This window comes from Dermacentor albipictus, chromosome 1 (assembly GCF_038994185.2).
Source record: "Dermacentor albipictus isolate Rhodes 1998 colony chromosome 1, USDA_Dalb.pri_finalv2, whole genome shotgun sequence".
Lineage (NCBI taxonomy): Eukaryota > Metazoa > Arthropoda > Arachnida > Ixodida > Ixodidae > Dermacentor > Dermacentor albipictus.
The window spans coordinates 204169806-204192296 of NC_091821.1; the positions used below are offsets into that span (position 1 = coordinate 204169806).

The window sequence follows — 22491 nt, forward strand, 5'->3', positions numbered from 1 at the left end:
CTAGGTAGATCATCAGTCAGTATAATAACAAGAGCTTGGTGGCGAAAACCACCGCCCCGTTCCAAAGGGGACGCTCATAACATCCATCCACCCATGTGTGTTTGTGATGTGTGTGAGGAGTGGTTACTGCCATAGCTGCAGTAGCGATGTGGCGGGGCCGAGGGGGGTTATGGAGCTTAATTTCGAGGAGGGGGGGGGGGGGGGGCTGGGTACCTGCCTGCACCATACATTTTCCTATAAACTCTATGGTATGCACAATGCTAAAGTGGTAAAAACTATCACGTATGTCGCGAACGTCGTGTCCAAAGCCGCGCCCCGTTTACGTCCCGCAAGGTGACACCCTGTAGAAAATGCGGATCTTAAAGGCTATGCTTTTGCTGGTTAAATGAGGCGGAAGCAGAAAGTCGGAAATACGTAATAGACGTCGGTTTTTGGACGCCAACGAACTGGGTATTTTCGCTTCATTGGAAGACTGGTGGGACAGGTCTATGCTGTTCTTCGCGTGTTCATCAGCCGACTGACTGCGTTCGAAGCGAGCCATGGGCTACTACCGTGGTATGCTGTGGTCACTGTCACCGGATGCTTAACGGATAAAACGTTTTTCTCTTTTTCCATGTTGGTTTTGTCGTAAAATTCCGTGTAGAGCGAACCAGCCAGAAGTGGAAGGGTCAGGTCATTTGCAACAATTCTGTTTCTAGTTGCAGGTTGTTCACTTATCTATCCACGCACAAAACCGCGCAGACGACGGACAGCAGCACAGTAGGCACAGCTTGGCACAGGGTCTAAAGTGCGAAGGTCAGTGTCGCCTTGGGTCGTCGACATCGCGGGCTGTGCGTACCTGAATGAGAGGTGGTTATATTGTACCGTGTGCAAAGTGCCTATATCAATTTTCGAGAAACCAAACATGTCGGCTGTCATAGTTAGCACCATTGATAAGTACCGCGAGAAACTAAACTCTGTAAGCCAAACAATTTGGAAAAATCCGGAGTTATATTACCGTGAAGTGAAAGCCCACGATTATCTCTCGCAAGCACTTGAAGACGAAGGCTTCCAGGTCCAGCGAAAATATCACTTGGGCACTGCCTTTAGAGCTGAATATTCAGTGGGGTCAGGTCTGTATAATTATCTGTACTTCACATACTGTATAGTGGCTTTATTCTTTAAATTGTTTCTGTAGTGCGTCGCTACCCCTGGAGGCGAAGCACTGCTGCTCTTACATACGTCCAAGCATAACCTTGTTTTGCCGTGTGTGTATGTGTGTGTGCAATACAGGTGGTCCCGTGATTTGCATCATATGCGAATACGATGCGCTGCCTGTAGTTGGACATGCCTGCGGGCACAACTTAATAGCTGAAGCAGGGTTTGCCGCTGGAGTGGCCGTGAAGGAAGCGTTGCGGGCCGATCCGAAGCTGAAGGGCAAGGTACCACTCGCGCTGCAATGCGCGCCCACCCTTGGGTCGCCCTTTTATCCTCTTGCTTTTCATGTGCATTACTAGTTCTCTGCTCTGTGCTGGACGACGTCGAGCCTTTCTGTTGCGGTGCGCTTTGCTAGCTGCTTGCCGGAGACCTTGGGAAAATGACCTGCTGCATTTTTGGCGCGTGAATTGATCATGATAGCGAACCTGTAACGACCATTGGTGACGGGTCGCCTTTCACACTGCATATCTGCTCACCTTTTGTAATCTTCTGATCGTGTACATATCTAGAAGGAATCCACATCACCGCCGATAGCATAGTGGCACTATATCCTTACGGAATTAACAGTTGTCACTGCTAATACTTTTCACTGTTAAAGCATGTAGTTGCTTGGTGCCTGCTGTGTTTTAGTTGGTTGTGCTGTTTCTTCTGCTTCGATACTTATGGAATATGTGGATTGCTTGAAACAAACTTTTACCTTCTATTTCCAACTCTTCAGATTGTTGTCCTTGGAACACCAGCAGAGGAAAGTGGTGGTGGAAAAATTGACCTGATTAATGCAGGTGCATTCGCTGACATAGATGTGGCCATGATGGTTCATCCCAGCAGAAGCAATGAACTGGTTCCACTATTTATTGGTGTTGGCCATGTAAGTTCCTTACAACTGCACATAAGTATAAACACTTTGTGGCTGCTATGTATTGATGAGTGAAAGCAAACTTTTTTTACAGAAACTGCTAAGTTGTGAGCCATATTTACCTCTATAAGAATGGAGTTGCATATTTTTGCACTGTTAAATTGTGTCAAACAATTTTCATATTATTGAGTAGGCAGTAAATTGAAGTTTATAGTACTCTCAGTTGAGTCAATGTGACTAAGAGGTAAACAGGTAATAATTTAGTTCTCATTTCTGACATAAAACCAGACGGTAAAGTTCGCAGCTGACTTAGCAGTGAGAAACTCTGTTCACGATTGCTAGAAAACGTCATGTGTGCAATGCTATATTTTGTAGACGAACTACTTGGTCAAGATATGTTTTATGTGTTGAGCTCCGTGATTGACAGCAATAACTAAAATGACTGAAATAATTAGTCTAAAATAAGACCCAAATATTTAATGGGGTCAAGCAATTGAAGCACACAGTTATCAAGGTGAAGACTTAAAGTGACATAGTTAATATACTTATGTGCCAAGTGAAACAGCATAAATGAGAAGAAAGGGGGTTAACCGAAGGGCCCGATTTTTATTAGTCATATCATAAAAAGCCAACAAACACTGACACCTAGGACAACATAGGGCAAATTACTTGTGCCTAATACATGAAATAAAGAAACGATAAATTAATGGAAGTGAAAGTGGATGAAAAAACAACTTGCTGCAGGTGGGGAACGATCCCACAACCTTTGCATTTCGCGTGCGATGCTCTACCAATTGAGCTGCCGCAGCACCGTTTCCCCATCCACTTTCTTGGGTATTTGTTTCCTAGTAGAACCCTTGGAGTGTTAGCCAGCGCCATCACTCGCACACCTTGGCGGCGAATGTGGATCATCCTTTCAGCAGCAGGCGTCACAGGAACGTGATCTTTTTGGGTGAAGGCAATCGGTCAATAAACCCACACATGCTACCTCAAGGCATCAGTGTTGCCAGATTCGAGACCCTCGTTATGTAATAAACAAGAAGAAAGGGGGTTAACCAAATGGACACTTTCATTCTTTGTCGTTTCTTTATTAGGCCCTTTGTTACTTGGGAGAGCTTGCCTACTGGTTGCCTTGATGCTTTGCCTCCCACTTCATTCGTTGCCTATGAAGCCAACCTAGTTACGGCTTCATTCATTACCTCTATGTCATCTTCATCTTCATATATGTGTGCAACCAAGTGATTGCCTTGTGTTCTGTATTTGGCCACAAAGGTATAAAAGGCAACGTAGCTGCTGAGGAAAACGCTTTGTCAGTGAGTTTTAGCAACACAGATGCAAATATCTCCATCCCTTCCACACATCTAAAGTCTTTTCTATGCTGTAAACTAAGAAATCATTGGCAAGGAGAGTGGGATACCCAAGCATTGAATAAGCTACACATGATAAAAACCAAAGTGTAAGGTAGAAAACAGCATGGTACAATGATGTACTTATTTGCCGATTAAGAATAGGACACACTTACGGTACTCACTCTTGACTGGGGGGGAGGGATCTTATGACTTGTAGTAAGTGCGGCAGTATTCTCACAGTCCTCCATGTTCTTATTCAATGCCCTGCAACATAAGCAGAAAGGGAAAAGTATTTCCCTACTAGACATAGCGAAAATATATCTCTTCACCCGGCATTTTTTCTTAGCAATGAACCGCTTTTTAACCTGAAATTAGTCTTACAGTTTTTAGCTGAAACAGACACTCCGAAAATAATTCGGCCAGGTAATTTTTAGCACACGATTAACAGCCCCTGTATACATGGGCTCTCTTAAAGCTCTAGTGTTCGTGGATGTGCGAAGACCTTCATGTTCCTTGTGAGCCTTCTTCCTCCAAGTACCGTGTTAGCTTGTTCCAATGACCGTGTTAGCTTCTTCCTCCAATGACCGTGTTATCGCCTGCACCAGCTGCTTCCTCTCTCTGCCCGAGCACAATTACTCGATTACCAAACATGAGTGTCTTGCACTCATTTGAGCAGTGACCAAGTTCCGACTTGACTTATATGGTCGACCATTTACAGTTACCACCGATCACCATGCCATTTGTTGACTGACTTCACTCAAGGATCCCACTGGTCACCTATGTCTCTGGGCCCTATGCCTCCATAAATACAGATACACTGTGGTTTATAAGTCATGTTGTTTACATCAGGACACTGGCTGGCTCTCTTGTTATCCTGTCGATGCACCAGTTGTTTTAGTGAATGCTGCACCAATCGGTGTTCTCTCGCTCTCTGCTTTTAAAGACATTGGCGCTGAATAATGGCACGATGAATCATCATGGCAGCTGATCCAGTGCCTGCTTTCTGATCCGTCCGACCCATCCCTTCGCATGTTTGTGCTTCAGAATAATGCCCTGTATTGCTGCAACACGCACCCCGGTGGGCCCGAGCTGCTGTCATTCCGTTTCATCTTCAAAAGACTACTCCAGCAACTGTATGATGTTCCCACCGCTGGGCACCTTGGCGTCTCACGGATGTATGACCGCATTTAGCGACGTTTTTTTTTTTGGCCCAGTCTCAACCGCTGTGTCCACCGCATGTGATTTGTATCAACGCCAGAAAAAACCAGCTATGCCTCCAGCTGGTCTGCTGCAGCCTCTGGACGTGCCGACCGCCCTTTTTTTTTGCATTGCCGTTGATATCCTCAGACCATTTCCAATATTGAATGTCAGAAATAAGTGGATTGCTGTCACTATGGGCTGTATAACCCGCTATGCCATTACAAGAACCCTCAGCTGCGCTACAGACATAGACTAATTGCTTCAAAACATCTTACCCCACGGCGCACTTCAACTTCTCACTGATTGCGGATGACACTTCCTTGCCAAAGTCATTGACAACTTACTTTGATCATGTGCAACTAAACACAAGCTTGCTACAGCCTACCACCCTTTAACAGGCTGACCGAACGTCTGAACCGGACAATAACTGACATGCTGACCATGTATGTTCCTCCAATCATCATGACTGGGACACTACTCTATCATTTCTCACGTTTGCTTATAATTCCTCGCGCCATGACATAAACTTCGCTTTCCGCCACACTTGACTCGCCAACAGAGTAAGCTCGTGACGCCATAACCACAGTGGTCAAAGTATGCCAGATTCGTCTCTCTGCTTCACATACACACCAGCCAGAAGTTTCGTTATGACCAACTCCATCACGATGTGTACGGCGAACCAGGTGCCCTTGTTCTAGTTTGGTCTCCATCTCAGCTTGTTTTAGTCTTTCAGAAAAGCTCCTATCGCGATACTCCGGCTCTCACTGCATCCTACCCGCCGTGGTTGCTCAGTAGCTATGGTGTTGGACTGCTGAGCACGAGGTCGCAGGATTGAATCTCGGTCACGGCGACCGCATTTTGATGGGGGCGAAATGCGAAAATACCCATGTACTTTGATTTAGGTGCCCATTAAAGAACCCCAGGTGGTCGAAATTTCCGGAGTCCCCCACTACGGTGTGCCTCATAATCAGAAAGTGGTTTTGGCATGTAAAACGCCATAATTTAATTTTTTTTTTCACTGCATCCTTCGCCAGGTGATCCCTGTTACACATGAAGTGGCTCCACTCGGTGCAACCGCGCCTTCATCTTCCTCTGACACCACCCGCGTCAGCCGCCTTAAACCATATCTTTCTGGAACAAGTGAGCCACACCAATAAGGTGCTTCTTCCGCCAGGTTAATGTGACAGTGTGTAATGTTGGAACAAGAGGGCGTCAAGGAAGATTCGGAACTAACGCTGTTTGGTGTGCATTGGCTAAAAAGCTATTTAAATAGACCTGTGCCATTAACGCCATTATGCCCTAAGCCATTAAAAAGCTATTTAAGTATACCTACAGTTATTCCCGTATAAATATTATCACATTTGTTAGCCTTGCAGAAAGACCACATTCTGTAAGGTTTCAATTGTTTGTTCCAAAGCTGCTCAGTGACCATTGTATTCCTGAAAGTGCAATTTTTCATAGCAGGTAGCCAATATACTGAGTAGACTGGATGAGTGCATATAGAATATACGCTTGTCCAGTCTACTTGTTTCTTTCTGTGTGTGTGTATTAAGTTCACACTGCAAACAGGAATGCAAGTGCCAATACATATACTACCTTGAAGCAGTGCTGCCAACTTTTTTTTCATTTGTGTCGCTAAACTGAGAAAAATAATTAGCTTAATTTTGCTCCAAGGTCACTAAAATTTTTGCTAGAACTGTCAAGTAAATATAGGTGTTTTCAGAATACTGAAATATAGTGTAACATGGTGTAATGCATATACCGAAACGTTTCGTTTCACCTAGTACCCTTGCAGGTGAGGAATAAACAGTGAATTTACCAGCAGGTTGTATATTACATTTACTGTACTAATATGTTTAAAGAAACAATGCAACATGAAAGTTTTGAAATCCTGCATACCCTCAGAATTTAAAATTACTAATCCAGCATGCCAACTGACTTTCCTAGCACAATGATACACTTGGGCCACATTATGCCTGCAGATTTTCTTGTTTTTGACACTTTAGAAGAGCTAAATTATGCAACAGGATTTTAGTCATTGTTTACACGGGAACGATAATTACATGGTCATTATACAGATAAATACTACATTACTAGCTCTTGATCCAAGTTCCGACTTGACTTATATGGTCGACCATTTACAGTTACCACCGATCACCATGGAGGTGGGGCAAGGATGCACCACCTCCATTAAAAATGGAGGTGGTGCATTCAGATTTGTTTGAACATGCCAGTCCAGCCACTCTTATACGTACGCATTTATACAGTTGATCTGTCCTATTAGTATTCACGTGCTGCATTCTAAACTTCACTATAAAGTTTATTGCAATAAGCTGTGGTAATTTATTTACTACTACACTTGCAAATGCACACTAATTGAACAGAATTAGTGAAACTACAGCACCTGCAGCATTAAGACCTATTCTAGCAGATTTTATGAATAAAAAAAACTATTTTGTGAGCAAAATGTAAAGCCTATTTGCTGCGGTACAATTAACCACAGCGTATAGCCTCCGTGTCTGCAGACCAGCATTGCTTCATCATGATCACAGAGCCCATGTGCCTTAGAGGCAATTTTGGCCACCTTTTTTTAGCTTTTGAATAATAAAGCGAGTTCTAAAAATCATTTTCTATAACTTTCTTGACTTGAAGTCACGAAAATATCACCAATTGTTCTGTCATGGTGCTAAAAAAAAATCACCGATCACTAAATTAAAAATCCAAAAGGTCGCTAAGTAGAGCAACAAAATTGCTAAAACAACAAAAGCTGTCAGCTGTGGACTTTGCTGTCAAAACTGTTGCTGTTTACATTATCCTGAACTAACATAATGCAAATCGTGGTAGACTACTAGTACATTCACAAGTAAAGCAACAAAATTCTTATCCTACTTTGATGGCTTACCTGCAATTCTTATTATGTTTTCTTCACAGACCCATGGTAGCATACCATGGAAAGGGTTCATTTACCATCAGGCACTTTTAAGAAAAAGTTTAACAAGACTTTTTTTTTTCTTTGCAGATCAGTGTAACATACCATGGAAAAGCTGCGCACTCATCAGGTGCCCCTTGGGATGGGATTAATGCTGTGGATGCAGCAGTCATGTGTTACAATGGTCTGTCGTATCTTAGACAGCATATCAAGCCGAACTGTCGTGTAGGAGGTATGCATTTGTCTTTTCATTTCATTTGTTTTACCTTAAGGGCTCGAAGACATTATAAGGGGGAGCTTCTTCATGGGTTAAAGTCACCTCTTTGAACAAATAAATACAGAAAAGGTGTGCATACTTTGTAGATTTCAGTTTTTTTTTACTCAATAAGTACACTAAAAAATAGCAAATTATTATTTTCTTTGAAGTTTCATGTATGAATTCTACAGCATTGAGAAATTATTACTGCAATACATCCATCCAAAACACCATTGATCGCAGTATACATTGTATATATATATATATGTATGTATTGCATTATGCTTTCCAACTACTATGTCTTGAATTATAATGTTCACATTCCTAGTGTAACGAAGGAGTTAAGGCAGTACAACAGTATCAGGCAGTAGAACAGTTATAATTGTTGATTGATGGCAGTGTTCTTGTTATCGGGACTTCTCACTAGGCCCCGTTTTGTTTAGTACGGCCAAAAGAAAAGAAATGTGGGAAGAGTGCTAGTATGACTGCAATTATCAAGTGAACGACATTCCTACCAAATGCTAGCAAGTATTCGCTGTACCAATGGGTCTTGGAACATAACAGATATGGCAGGGTGGCAAGTAAGCAGCTACTAGACGCCAAGCAGATGAGTGCAGATGAACAGAAGAGCGTTTGCCCTTGCTGTTGGCTAAGGAGGCTACACAGAAGTACTGAGAAAGGGTATAGATAATGCCACACCCCACTACCGCATTAATGTGAACACGTCTTATGTTGTACAGCACCAGTACATTTGTTGCATCAACAGACTTACTGATTCGGGGAGTATGGATCAAGAGGATGGCAAGCAGATGTCTAGCAGTCAATGCAGTGCGGATTAACACACTTTGTGGGGCCTTTCCAATTGGCTAAGAGGAGGAGAAAAAAGGGGAAAACAGGGAGCTTAGCCACTGTATGCACTGCCTGATATTGGCTAAGTCCTGCTGCTTCCACAGTGCTGCATGGAACTTCTACTGAGATGGAGTAAAGCTGTGGTGCACTGGTTGATGGTACGTTTCACACCTTATCAGCTCTTGTCTGGTGGGATTAGGCGTAAGGCAGTGTGGGAGAATAAAACAGATTGTATGTTGAGGAACACTCGGAAAGACATGGGAATGGTGCTTTCATGTAACTGCATTTCCAAATCACTGAATTGATAAATCTATCAATTAATCAACAATCAATCAATTAAGCCAACACTGTCTAAAGGGATATCACAAAGTACATAACCATGCTATAGAGTAACGCTGTGTATTGTCTTTCTGTGGAAATCTTGAATGCAATCAACATTTTTTGTTAAATGCGAAACATATATTGATTTAAAGAGTGGTGTCAAAATGCTTTCAAGTTTGCATATTCGATTGCACAGCATCTTGCAGCTATGATGTTGTGTAGTATGATTATAGAGTACAACATTGTGGTAATGCATTGGCTAGTAAAGCTCAACTTACACATTTCTATTGCATATGTGAAGCTGTTTGGGCAACTCTAGTAGTCTAGTAGTCATTCCTTCTAGATGGAACTCTAGACGTGGATAGGTTTTCTTGATAGAACTTTAGCCCAGCTTTCTTTTCCCTCTGGACAAAATGAGTGAAGGGGGATGTAGGAAGCGGGCAATTGGAAATACTTGGTAGGGGCCTTCATTTTCCAATGGATGCTTAAAGAGATGCTAACGTGAATATCAGTTTTGCATGTATGCTGTAGACTATGTTGTATGCCCTATTCTGATGGGTTAATTAATGTATTTCTAAAATTCGGGAGTAGAAATGGCTGTCAACTTCATCAGCACAGGCATGAACTGCTATGAGCCACAAGTCAGTAACATGTGTGTAGTTGGTTGATACTACTGTGATATCCCAAAATTCAGTAAAACCCTCTTACATTCCATGTTTATAGCAAGCCTACTTACGTCAAATTTGTACCCTGGAGGCTTCAAAACAAATGCAAGAATGAACAAGTCCCTACACCAGTCCTCTCAAGTAGCACACTGATCAAATGCTTCTTGTGAAACACTGCCTGGGCTCCTTTTAGTATGGCTTCTTGTGATTTACAATCCAGACCTTAAGTGGCCCCCCAACTCTGTCCCAGGAGGTGATTTTGAAACCATGTGATGACCCCAGCATGAAGGGATGGACATGGGATACATCTGTATGTGCTAGAATCAATTGGTTCTTGAGCTGGTGTATTCCTTGGTTTGCAAAATGACACTCTACCTCCACTGCCAGCCTTTTATGTGCACTCAAAAGTGAGAGTTCAAGAGCCTTGTGTTGAGTACTTTTTATGCATGCGCCTTCTCACCCACATACATGTAGGGCAACGTTAGCTAGTTACACTTACCTAATGAAGCTAAGCCCTGAGCCAGGATAGTCGTCAACTGTCAACAATATCACCAGCACCTCATTTGTGATTGGCTTGTGTTATCATGCCACCAAGAGTGTAGAAAGAACTAATGGGCTTCTTGCAAATAGTGTTTTTTCAGGAATGTGTGCTTAATTAAATGAGCATAAACCGCTCAAAACATAATGTGAGGAGTCTGGATTTAGTTTTTTTCGAAGGGAATAAGTGAAGTATAATATCTGCGGAACTGTCACTTTAATTAGACTGGGAGTGACAATCGTTATTTCCTAAAATTTATCCATTTCAAGTTCACTAGAATAGTGCGCTAATTTTAAAATTATTTATATGGATTTTTACTTTTGTATGCAGCTATATTTACTGATGGAGGTGCAGCAGTTAACATTATCCCAGAACGTTCTGCCATGGACATCTTATACCGTGCTCCCACTGTGAGCATGATGGCTGAATTGCGCAAGAAGGTCATGTCTTGTATCTCTGCTGGTGCTGAAGCCACAGGTTGTACCATGGAAGTGACACGGTCCTTTAGCTTCAAGCCAGTTGTTACCAACTCTGTGCTCGCACGACTTTACAAGAAGCATGCTGAAACACTTGGTATGTTCTGAAAATGTGCTTCAGAATCACTTCTTTTTCTTTGCTACAATCCATTACCTACATGTATGCAGAGGCAGAGTTTTGAGGCTGCATCAAAGCAAAGTTAGGCATATTATGGGTATCAACTGTTTAACAGTTGTTGCAAGGGCCACATGTGTATCTCTGTCTGAGTGTCTGTTTTGTGCATGAAAATTGTTGTGTGCCAAAAATTTTGCCTTCACCTATCATTTTGACTTTGTGGCGTCATGCTGTGATCATACCATTTGGTAAAAACTTTCATCTGTTTGGCGAATAAGTAGGAGTGTTCGAATAGTCAGATTTCGTAAGTGAATATGAATATTTGAGAAAAATAATCTTCGAATGGCGAATATAGAATAATTTAATATTGTGTGGAGTTTAGTTTGGTACAATAATGAGGCCTATTTACATTATTTGATATATGGATGTGATGCCATTCGCAACTGTACATCCAGTCAACTAAGTAGCTTGAAAAGTGGCAGTAATGAAACAAGGGAACAGCATGTCACCAGATGCACATGGAATGTTGTGTTTATTGAAGGAGAGAAGTGTGATACTATAGCACTGCACATTGTTTTAAAGAAGGGCTGCACGACAAACAGGCCACAGGCCTCTGAGTGCATTATTATCAGCCTGCGGATGGAAGTCGCACCACTGTGGTATACTGGTTGCTGCTATCAGTGCATCATCATATGTTGAGAAAAACAACAATATTGGTGCCAAACAAGCTACCCAACATTAACTGTAGGCGGACGGTGTCAAGCGCATTAAAATTAAAAAGATGCTGGAGCATGGCATCTTTTGTTGAGAATAAGGAAGGTGTGCGACCTCCAAAACTGTTGGTTATCTGCAGAAAGAGTGCAACAATATCAATGAGTTGAACACGCACTTTCCCAGTATGTTTCGACTGAATGATCTTAGGCAGCAGTAGCTATAAATTAGTGCTCTTGCCTTTGTCCGCCTGACTTTTCAATGTTCAAAAATGTTTTCTTACACGATAATGCACCGTGAGTAAGTGTTAGTCAAGGTTATTTGTAGATCTAGTAGCACTTGGGCCAATGGTGTCGGTCGAGCTTTTGTATAGTGTTTATAGGAGGATACAAACAGCATGCCACACTTAGACATTTAAAGAAGCACGTAATAAAGTGACCAATGCTTTGTGGGCTGACTTCTTCATACGCGTGTCATATACGCCTGAAGACACCCCTCTTTCCGCCGGCTTCACTGGGCGCAAATTACAAAGAATGCTCCGGTATCCAGTACCCCGAGCTCATGCACCCGATCCGTTGCGCCGCAGAATTGTCGGCTGCAGCTCTATCAAGAGAGAGAGAGAGAAACAACTTTACTGGTGCATTATGAACTGAAACGCGTTAAGCGTCTGATGGGGTGGCTCCCTCTTCGCGGGCTCCATATGCTTCCAGGGCCGCCTGGCCCCTGTGGATCAGTCGGAGCTGGTCTTCCAGGGCGGAGCTGGACAGCATGATCTCCCATCGCTCGGAAAGAGTGGGGATAGCAGGGGGGTTAGTTATGGGTATAGGTGGGGGGGTGGTCTATGGAAAAATTGCACTCTCCTATGACGTGCCGAAGGGTGCCTAATGCATTGCAGTGAGGACATGTGTTCTTATATCTCTCTGGGTACATTTTGTTCTGGAGGCAGGGGTGGGGAAAGGATCCTGCCTGGATTTGCCTGTATATTGTTTGTTCGGCTCTGGTCAAGGAGTGGTGGGGGTGCGGGAATGTCTTCCTGCCGTCCCTGTAATATCAGAATATATCTCTGTAATTTGTGATGGGTTGCCATCCCCTTGCCTCCTCCTCGTTGGCCCGGGAGTTTAGCGCTCGGGCCTGTTGATGAGCATATTCATTGCCCTCAACTAAGGAGTGAGCTGGGACCCAAACTAATTCGATTGCTTGTTTAGGAGGCGTAGCTTTACCAAGAATTTTTAGTGCCCCAAGGGACACCCAGCCAGATCTGTAGTTCTTGTATGCAGCTTGTGAGTCCGTGACGATCTTGGTGACGTTTGGTTGCAGGAGTGCGAGAGCTATCGCTGCTTCTTCTGCTTCCTCCGAAGACGGAGTGTAGATTGATGCGCAGGTGACCAGCTTTTCTAGCCCGGTGACCACGACTGTTGCCCTCGTGGAGCGTTTCGATAGAGAGGCGTCTGTATATAAAACAGTGTCGTCTTCCTCCAGGGTCCTGGAGATGGCTCTTGCGCGGGCGTCGCGTCGTCCGGCATGCCTTGTGGGGTTCATGTTGCGTGGTAGTGGTTTGCATTCCAACTTCTCACTCAACTTTTCGGGTAATTGGTTGTGGCGGGTGTAGTGCGATTCTTGCCATCCTAGCTTGCGGAGGACGCTTCTGCCCGCCTTGGTCTGGCTAAGGCGTACCCTTTGATTGGATAGGTGGGCTTCTACGAGCTCGGCTACTGTGTTGTGGACTCCCATTTGAAGTAATTTTGTCGTGGATGAATTTATGGGAATACCCAGGGCCTGCTTCGTGGCTTTCCTGATTATTGCGTCAAGTAGTGAGACGTCCTTCTTGAGGAGCTGCAGGTACGGCGCCGCGTAGACGATTCGTGATATAACAAAGGCCTCAACGAGGCGCAAGGTGTCCGATTCCTTCAGACCCCTCCACCTGTTGGCCACTCGTCTGATCATGTTCAAGATTTGGTCTGACGTGAGCTTCATTTTTCTAATCATGGCTGTTGCCTTGCCGTCTGCCTGGATCAGGAGGCCCAGGATCCTGAGTTGTGGTACCGGGAGGATCCGGTTCCCTTCCAAAGTGATTTCTATATTTTCTGCTTGTGTACGTGATGCACGTGGTCTGACAATGGTCAGCTCCGATTTTTGAGGCGAACAGCAAAGGCCACATGTCTTCACATAGCTGTTGATCGTGTCAGCCGCTTTTTGGAGCGTGTTTTCTATCCAGCCATCCGACCCTGCCCACGCAGTCCAGAGGGTGATGTCGTCGGCATATAATGCATGGCCCAGACCATCTATTGATTCGAGAAGCTTGGGCAACGGCAGGAGAGCCATGTTAAATAAGAGGGGGGAAAGGACCGAACCTTGAGGCGTTCCTCGATCCCCCAGGTAGATCGGTTGGGATGTCTCCTCTCCTATTCTGATCCTTGCCGTTCGGTTACGAAGAAAGTCTCGGATGTAGTTGTAAGTTTTCACTCCACAACCCGTGTTGCGCAGGTTGCGGAGGACACTTTCATGTGTGACGTTATCAAAGGCCCCTGTGAGGTCTAGCGCTAGTATCGCTCGCGGCGCCTGCTTCGTTGCTCGCTTAATTACCAGTTCGTTGAGTTGTACGAGAACATCCTGGGTGCCCAGGTGTTGCCTAAAGCCATACATTGTCTCTGGCATCTGATCGGTGGCATCAAGATGTCGCTGCAACCTCTTGAGTACCATACGTTCCATGACCTTCCCCACGCAGGACGTGAGGGATATCGGTCGCATGTTGTCGATGTGAGGTGTCTTCCCAGGCTTGGGTATGAAGCGGACTTCTGCCTCTTTCCATTCGTGTGGAAGATTGCCAGACTCCCAGACCCGGTTCATATACTCGAGCAGCTGTCTGCGGGCTTTGTGCTCGAGGTTGTTAAGTAACTTGTAGGTAATGGAATCGGGTCCCGGCGCGCTGCCCCTGTTGCTCTCGGAGATTGCCGAGATCAACTCGGTGTCAGTGAATGGCTTATCTAACGCTTCATTGGTAGGTCCTGCGTAGTCGGGAGGTGCGATATCACCTTTCTCCGTTTTCAGGTACTTGGCCTTCAGGTCGTTGATGAGTTTGTCGGCACCCCCAGTATAGTTGTTGAGGGTGCGTGTGAGGCTTCGATTAGTGGCGCTCTTGCTGCCGAGAGGATCGATCAGGTGACGAAGGAGGCACCACGTCTTCCTGGTAGAAAGGGTGCCCTGTAGTCCATCACACACGCTCAGCCAGTTCTCTCTGCACAGCTTGGACGCGTATTCAGCTGCTTGCTTGTTGAGATCATGGATGCGTTTGCGAAGTTTCTTGTTGTGTCGTTGTTTCTTCCAGCGTCTGGTGAGGCTGTGTCGTGCTTCCCAAAGGTGGGCAAGCTTTGCGTCCACACAGGGTGTCTGCAGTGTGGTCGCAATTTTCTGGGTGTATTTGTCTACCAGCTCGAGTTGTTCCTTAGCCCATTCCCCATACGATTTGGTGCTGTTCGTGTCCTCGTCTTCATCGGCTGCTTGCCTTTTTCGAAGTTTGTCCCAGTCAGTTATCTTTGTTGTTCCCATTCGGGCCTTGAAGGCGGGCCCCCTGATCGTAATACTGAGGATATCGTGGTCCGACCCCAGGTTCGCGCCTGTGTTCTGCCACGACACGTCCAAGGTTCCACTCAGCAGGGTAAGGTCTGGAGTGGTGTCCCGGGTTGTACTTGTGCCCATGCGGGTGGGAGTGTCTGGTTCGTTAAGTAGGGCTAATGTGTGCTGATCTATGAGGTTCGCCAGCACCCTGCCTCTCTTGGAGCAAAATTTGTAACCCCATATTGTATGAGGCGCATTGAAATCTCCTAATATCAATAGGGGTCGGCTGCCCGCCTCTCTCTTGCTGTCTAGTAATGTGCCCTCTATGTCGAGGTTCTTCTTGGAGGGCCGACAGTATGCGTTGAGTATAAAGATGTTGTTTTTGCTTCCTATGCCTCTGCTGTGAATTTCCAAGAGAACGTGTTCACACCCTCTCTGAATGGTAATGTGCTGCGTTGCAGCTATGTTGTTTCGGACTAGGATGGCTGTGCTTTTCTCTCTGGGATCGGTGTATGTGACGTACCCCGCGAGTTTTGGTCGCGAGTTCGTTTCTTGAATTGCAAGGATATCCGGTTTGTGTTCCGCATTATCTATATATTGCTGTAATTCGCCTATTTTGTCTTTAATTCCTCGGCAGTTCCATTGGGCTAAGATCGTTGTATCTTCCTTCCTATTTTTACGCCTGGCCGCCATCTTGGCTCAGGTTGGTAGTCGTGAGACTACTCGCCATGCACGGTTTCCCATACGGGGCTCCCTTTTTAGCTTTTTGAGTGGTTAGTATAAGCTGGTTGACATTAGCTTCTAGCGCGTCGAACTTGGCCATCTTGGAAGTTATCAGGCCGATTTGGCTGGCAAGCTGTGTGACCATCTCGGTGAGGGCTTCAATGGGCTTGGCCCACGCCGGTTCCTCAGACGGACTCGATTCAATTTTCTCTGCCTCCATTGCTGTTACCGGGGGCTCCGGTTGAGCGTCCCTCTTGGCAATTTTGCGTTTTGTGACATCCTCGCTGTTTTTCGATTTTTCTAATGCCTCCATGCGTGCAAGAAGCGCGCTGATTTGCTCATTTTGCTTAACTACAAGCGCTTTGAGTTGCATGCATTCCTCACAATCTTTCTTGGGAGTCTGGGGAAGGGAAGGGAAATCTTTGTTGCTAAGAGCGATAGGAGATCTAACTGCCCAGCCCACCTGTTTAGCGGCGTTCCTCGACGGTGTCTGGCTCCGGGTCTTCGACCTTGAGCGCGACTCCCGGCGGCGCCCGCTGCAGCTGCTGCCGGCCACGTCACCCGGCGACGACGCTCTCGAGCCCGGCTTTGAGGCGCAGCTGCTGCTCCGCCCTCGTCCGCCTTCACAGGAAAGAGAGTGATTCCGGTACCCTGACGGAGCTGCTCCCTCCCGACGTGGCGGTTTGGAGGATTCTGCGGGCGTGTAGTTGGTATCTTTCCGCTCCCACCGGCGTTTCCGTACCACGTACGGGATCTTGAAGCGAGCTCTGCACACCTTGTCTGCGGTCAAATGTTCTCCTCCACAGAGGTCACACTTGGGGGTACACTTGTGCTGTTCATCGGGATTTCGAGCACCACATCCCCGGCAGATCCGGTCTGTTGGATCAGGGCAAACATCCATGCGGTGGCCCAGGCAACCGCACTGATAGCAGATATCTATCTGTTTTCTGTATAACGAGCATTTGGCGAGCAGGCCCCCGTAACGAACGTAGTTCGGCACTTTGGGTCCATTGAAGGCGATCACCACAGACGTCGTGTTAGCGATGCGGTTGGCCTCTACAGCAGTGGGATTATATTCGTTGACGATGTTCTCATTGATTTCTTGAACCGTGTCTCCGAGGGGGACGCCTCGTATGACTCCCTTGGTCATGCCATGGGGGGCCGATTCGTAGGCGCTGACCTCGTGCTCATTTCCTTGGACGACAATCTTGGTGACTGCAACATACCGGTTAGCATTTTCTCTTTTTGAAGTACTGATGACAACGATGTTTTGCTGGTAATTTGGGCATATCACGTCCCGGATCCATTCTTCTTTGGTGACTCCCGCCGCAGCGTAAATTGCGCGGCCAACTTCCATATGGCCGACCTTGCTGATATTCAGACCACCGCGTGGTCTCACCACGATCTTGGTATCGTCTCGGGGCAGTGCAGGCATGCGCGCTCTCTTGATTAACGTATCTTTGGCGTTCGCGGGTCTACGACCGGCACCGGAGGGTTTTGATTGAAGTGCATTGGGTAGACCTAGGTCTCGCTGACGTGGTCGGGACTTGCGTTCACCGGCGATGCGCCAGCCCAGGGTCCTGGTTACTTCTTCGGGGTGAATATCCTCCCCCTCTATTTCAACACTCATGGGAGTGGCCATGATGCAGGTAGAGTTCGGAATAATGTGCGTTCCACGCCCGTCGGCCGCGGTGGCTAGGCCAAGCGGTCGGCGGAGCAAGCCTAGGCTTAGCGACGACTCGCCTTGGGTGGGCACACAATCGTCCTTAAAGTCCCAAAAAATGGTCCCCTACCTTAAAGGCAGGTATCCTCGTGGTCCTGATGACGACACGGAACACGTGGTGCAAGAATTCTTGTAGCACAAGGTGATGATCCGGCACAGTCATCGAAAAACTGCGAAGCCGATGCGAAGCGCGTCCCACCGGTTATGCGCCTTCTTCTTCTCTATCAACACCCCACGAAAGAATTGCACGAATGTGCGGGCTAAAAAAAATTTTATTCGCGAAATGGTCGCTAAACTAGTCGCATTTGCGGAACGTTTCATGTGGGGTGCACTCGTGCTGTGCGTTCATGCTGGGAGCAGGAGTCGCTAAACATACAGTGAGGCGTTGTAAGGCGTTGGGGCTCTTGGGTCCCTCTTCCGTTCAGAACGCGCAGCGAAGTCGAACAAAGACAGCAGCAAGAGGGCGTTCAACCAGCGCGCCGGGCACTCGCGTTTACGGCGAAGTGTTCGTTGAGAGCGACGTTGCATAAGTGGGGCCGTCAAAAGTCGCGAATGGGATTCTCTGGATCTTCTTCAGACTCGGTTCGGCCGAAGAGTTTGGCGGCGTATGACTCGACAGGCTGTAGTCGCGGGCCCGCCGCGATGTCCGGCTCGCTTTTACTTCCCCCTTCCCGCTCGCTCCGAGAAGCCGATGCGAAAGCTGCCGTTATGTTTCGCGCTTTCCTTCTTAACCTCGAAAGTTTCAGAAAACTGTTGTTGTTGCGTGACTTCATGTTACAAATACAGTGTCTGTATCAGCTGCACAGAATCTTATTTTAAAAAATTCGAATTTCGTAAGGATATTTTCCGATCGAGATTCTATGAAGTTATGTCGTTCTGTGATTACTAGGAACTCGGTAGCACGAAAAATATGGCAGATAAGTAATAACCATATCCTTAATAATCCCGTAATTAGTACTTATCGAGGAAGCACTTCAATTCAAGAATTAAGGACTCAAAGTCATATTATTAACTCAACAAAAACTTCTTAAAATCGTTTTGGGTACTACAACCTACAGTACTTTGGCACTGTGGACGGCGCCCAGTATATGGCAGCAGCGAAAGAAATATGAAATAGTGGACCAGTGACGTTGATCCCTTAATCCTCTCCATTGCGAGTGCAGACCAACAGTAGTGCAAGCTTTCGCTGGCACGGGCATCATCGCGGCCTTTTCTTTCTTTTTTTATGGTGACGCCAAGAATCGACGCAAAGCGTGCTCTATTCTGTTCCCAATCTTGCGGTGGTACCGCAGCTCGGATAATCACGTTTGTTCGTATAGCAGCAAATGAAAACAAGGCTTTATTGATCAGAATGAAGAGAACTCGGAATTGTCATAGCATTGGCGCCCGCGCAGCGGGGAGGCAGGTAGCGTTTTCTAATAGGGTGGGGAGATCAGCGTCACTGACAAACAATTTAATTTTTGTTTTCGTTCAGGGCTGCACACAGACAAAATACTGCGTACCATAGTGCCTACGACGATTTTTGTGAAGTTGTTGTTGGGCAAGATATGAATGTCGGCCTTCAATTTTGCAAATGCAATATTGCTGCTAAAATTGGTAATTAAAACTTTATTATTATAAAGATATTTTTGTTACTTGTGACGTGAGCCATATTTTCCACGATGCCGCATTTGTATGGCTGCCAAGCCTTACAGTCTGACAGATGATGTGCGCGTGGGCTTATCACACGTTATCAGTGCAGCACCCTGTGTTACTTGGCGCAGGAAAAACAGTGTGTATATTTGCTGCATTCGCAATCTCTGGGAAACAAAGCGAAGGAGAGGGGGACCCGGGGAACGTGCGCAGTATCCAAGGCGGCTGTACTGGTGCTGAAACCCGGAAATTGTCTATATCCTCGCCTTCCTCGACTACATCAGGGGGGGGGGGGGGTGACAGAAGACCTATGGGCCCCGGGTGCCAGACGACCTAGCTACGCCACTGGGTAGGATTCCTAATCCATAAAGACATAGCGGGCAACATTGATGAATACTACGCATTAATGGGAGTGTAGCAGTAGTCGTAATCAAACTTAATAAGAGATATAGATTAAAGGTAGTACAAGCCTACTCTCCAACATCCAGTCACGATGATGATGAAGTAGATCAGTTTTATGAAGATGTATTAGCGATGAGCAATGTGCAAACTCAGTATACTGTAGTAAGGGAAAGGCCTTCATCCAGCAGTGGACATAAAATACGCTGCAGATTATGATGATGTATCTCCTACTTGTCTCTTTTAACAGCAAATGCCGCCATTTTTTTTTTTGTCCGTATAATAGTCAAAAACTGCATCTTTTTCAATAATTTTTATCATCAGATAATGTTTTTGAAACGATAGATAGATATTCATTTACATGAAGACTATGCAACACCAAATTTTCATTATGTCGAGCACCTTTTGGAAGAGTGAGTGAGAAAACTATATTTCGAATCAGAACGATTCGCGTCCGGTGAGTAAGATTCGCGTCCGGTGAGTCCGGCTGGGGCACCCACTGAGATTACGGTCAAGAGTTCTTGCCTCTCGGCGGCTTCCTTGGCCCACTGGACTACCCAGAGTTGGTCTGAGCAGCGCGGCCTGCCATCGCGCGTGGAAGCTGTCGATGGAGGCTTCTCTTTCATTGTCCTGTATTAAGCCCTGGCATTCCCACAGCATGTGTTCTAGCGTGGCTCTGGTGCCACATTGTTTCAAGTCATTTGAGGACGAGAGAAAGAGCGTCCACCTATTTTGCAACCATTTAGTATCAGTGAAGCCGAAACGCTGCAGTTGGATGAGCTTTGGTTGCAGTGTTCGATGGAGCTAAATGCTACGCTGTAGAAGCATCCCCTTTGTTGGCCTTGCAAGAACCTTATAGCAACAAATGCAGAAACACAGCTAACATTGTCTTGAAACTGGCATCTCTTTCCGGGAGCACCTATATGATATACGTCTGTGATCTGACATTCTCTTTGATAATTTTGAACAAGAGCTGCCTTCGGTCTTAAGTGACCAATGTGACATTATAAGGTATGCTGAGAACAGCAATGAGTGCAAATATACCAGACAGTTTTCTGCAAGAAAGAAGTGCAGCATTTCTCGCCAAATTGTGGCATGTGTGTCTCCCAGAGAAGCTGGTTTTGGCCCTTGCTGATTTTGAGTTGTGCAGCCTTGTTTTAAAGGGATGCAAATATGGTGATACTAGTTAAATAATAAATTGCTTTGCCTATATCAAGACAACACATTTGTATACAGGTTGCCTAAAAGCGAAGCATTCTTTGTCAATGATTGGAAGTTATCGAGCTGAAGTTATCTGCCTCATGTGCTTGCTCAAGAACTGGTGCCTCTGCACAAAAATCACAGCTCTCTTACGAATCAGTCAGAACACTCCTTTGCATCTCTCTCTCTCCCTCGAGACTCCAGTAAGTGTTGTTAGCCCTTATACTTGAAAATAAATTAATGTTCAATTAATTTTAAAGTGTAAATTTTCTAATCAAATGTGAATAATATAGCAAGGACTATTTGATTTATACTCAAAATTTTGAAGATTCACGGAGCCTTACAAATAAACCTTCAGTTATCAACTGTGTATTGCTGTTATTCACTGTTGCCAGCAATTTGTAGGTGACAAACAGATGGTGTAAGGACAGTAGAAAAATGTGGTGTGTGTTGTCTCATTCACTTGTATTGGTGGCCTTAAAAGGCTGTAAAAGTGGTGGCCCTAAAAGTGTAGAGCACTTGAGGGAACAAACATTTCTTCATGGCAAAAGCATGCAGCTTGTACACACAAGTGCAGATAGTATCTTCAAATTCCTGAATGCATGCTGTGGCTGAGAATATTATTTTCCACAGCCCCCATGCTCTTTGAGCTTTTGCAGTAAACTGTACATACCTATAGCACATACGTAATTGCTGCAATAGTTTTGCTCTATGGAAATGTTGTTACTGTACGAGGAAGTAGCTTTTCTGAACAGCGGTATAGAGTTACGGCATGTACACTTATCCCAAGTAATGTGTTTTCCTCCGTTCTTTTGGCAGGTGTTAAATTTGATGATGGCAACAGTGAGGCCAACCTTTTTGTGGCTTCATCTGACATGGGCGATGTGTGCCACACAGTGCCCAGCATTCACCCTATTTACCGAATTGATTCAGCTGGACCAAACCACACAAAGGAGTTCACAGATGCTGCAGGCCATCCATCTGCTCAGCCACCAACACTAGTTGCTGCTAAAGCCATGGCTTTAGCATGCCTTGACATTTTGCTCAACCCGGATGTGCTCATACCTGAAGCTAAGGCAGCATTTGCTGCTGACATGGAACGATCAAATCGCAGCTGATAACCATCCTTGAAGTCTCTATACCATAAGAGTGGTTGATACTGCCTGCGATAAAAAATGCACTTATAAGTGTAAAATGTTGGTTGGCAAAGGTGTTCACTGATACTAGCAACGGTTATTGAAGGCTCATTATGTACCGTAGTGGTTAAATAAAGTTATGGGTTGTTTGTTATTAGACTCTCGTGTTATTAATTCACTTTGTGCCCTGTACACAGCGAAAATACATGACCTCCTATAATGCTCTTAGCAACACTGGCTCTCCAATTGATGCTCATGCTGCTGTTTTTGTTATTGATGTTATTCATTTGAGAATTTCGTAAATTAAGTCATGTAGTTAAAGAGAGCAGAATAGAGGCAGGTGTCCTTTATGCTGTGCCAGAAGAAGGTGTGGGCAGCTTGACTTTTACCCAGTGATAAGAAAAAAACTGCCATAGTTATCTTGCTCCAGTACTGTTTTAGAGCACAGCTCTTAAGCACCCGTTCCTGCAGCAAGCGTTGACATCAGCATTGTCTCGTGCGTAACGAAGCGAAGGATGGAAGTCAAAGAGCAAATGTGGGGTGCCGCGGGAGATGAAAAGCATGAGGAGGAAAGTGGAGAAGAGGGTGCAGCGAAACCACAAGGTCGAAAGCGGAGGAGGCTATGGCGATAGCGTGAGAAGAAAAGTGTAGTGCGACGATG

General features: G+C 45.6%; 1 protein-coding gene across 2 annotated transcripts; it reads left to right on the forward strand.

Annotated features, from left to right (window-relative positions):
* The first annotated feature begins 223 nt into the window (after positions 1–223).
* Positions 224–21989, forward strand: LOC135896940 (peptidase M20 domain-containing protein 2-like). 2 transcript variants are annotated; one of them, XM_065425481.2, is made up of 7 exons: positions 224–555; positions 1273–1421; positions 1916–2065; positions 7622–7763; positions 10491–10733; positions 20731–20897; positions 21514–21989. In XM_065425481.2, exons 1-7 carry the CDS (start codon positions 540–542, stop codon positions 21694–21696), a joined length of 1050 nt encoding a protein of 349 aa, XP_065281553.1. In that variant the 5' UTR covers positions 224–539; the 3' UTR covers positions 21697–21989. The 2 variants fall into 2 exon arrangements, with proteins under 2 accessions (XP_065281553.1, XP_065281552.1); XM_065425480.1 differs by lacking the exons at positions 224–555; positions 20731–20897 and adding an exon at positions 856–1112.
* Positions 21990–22491: the final 502 nt, after the last annotated feature.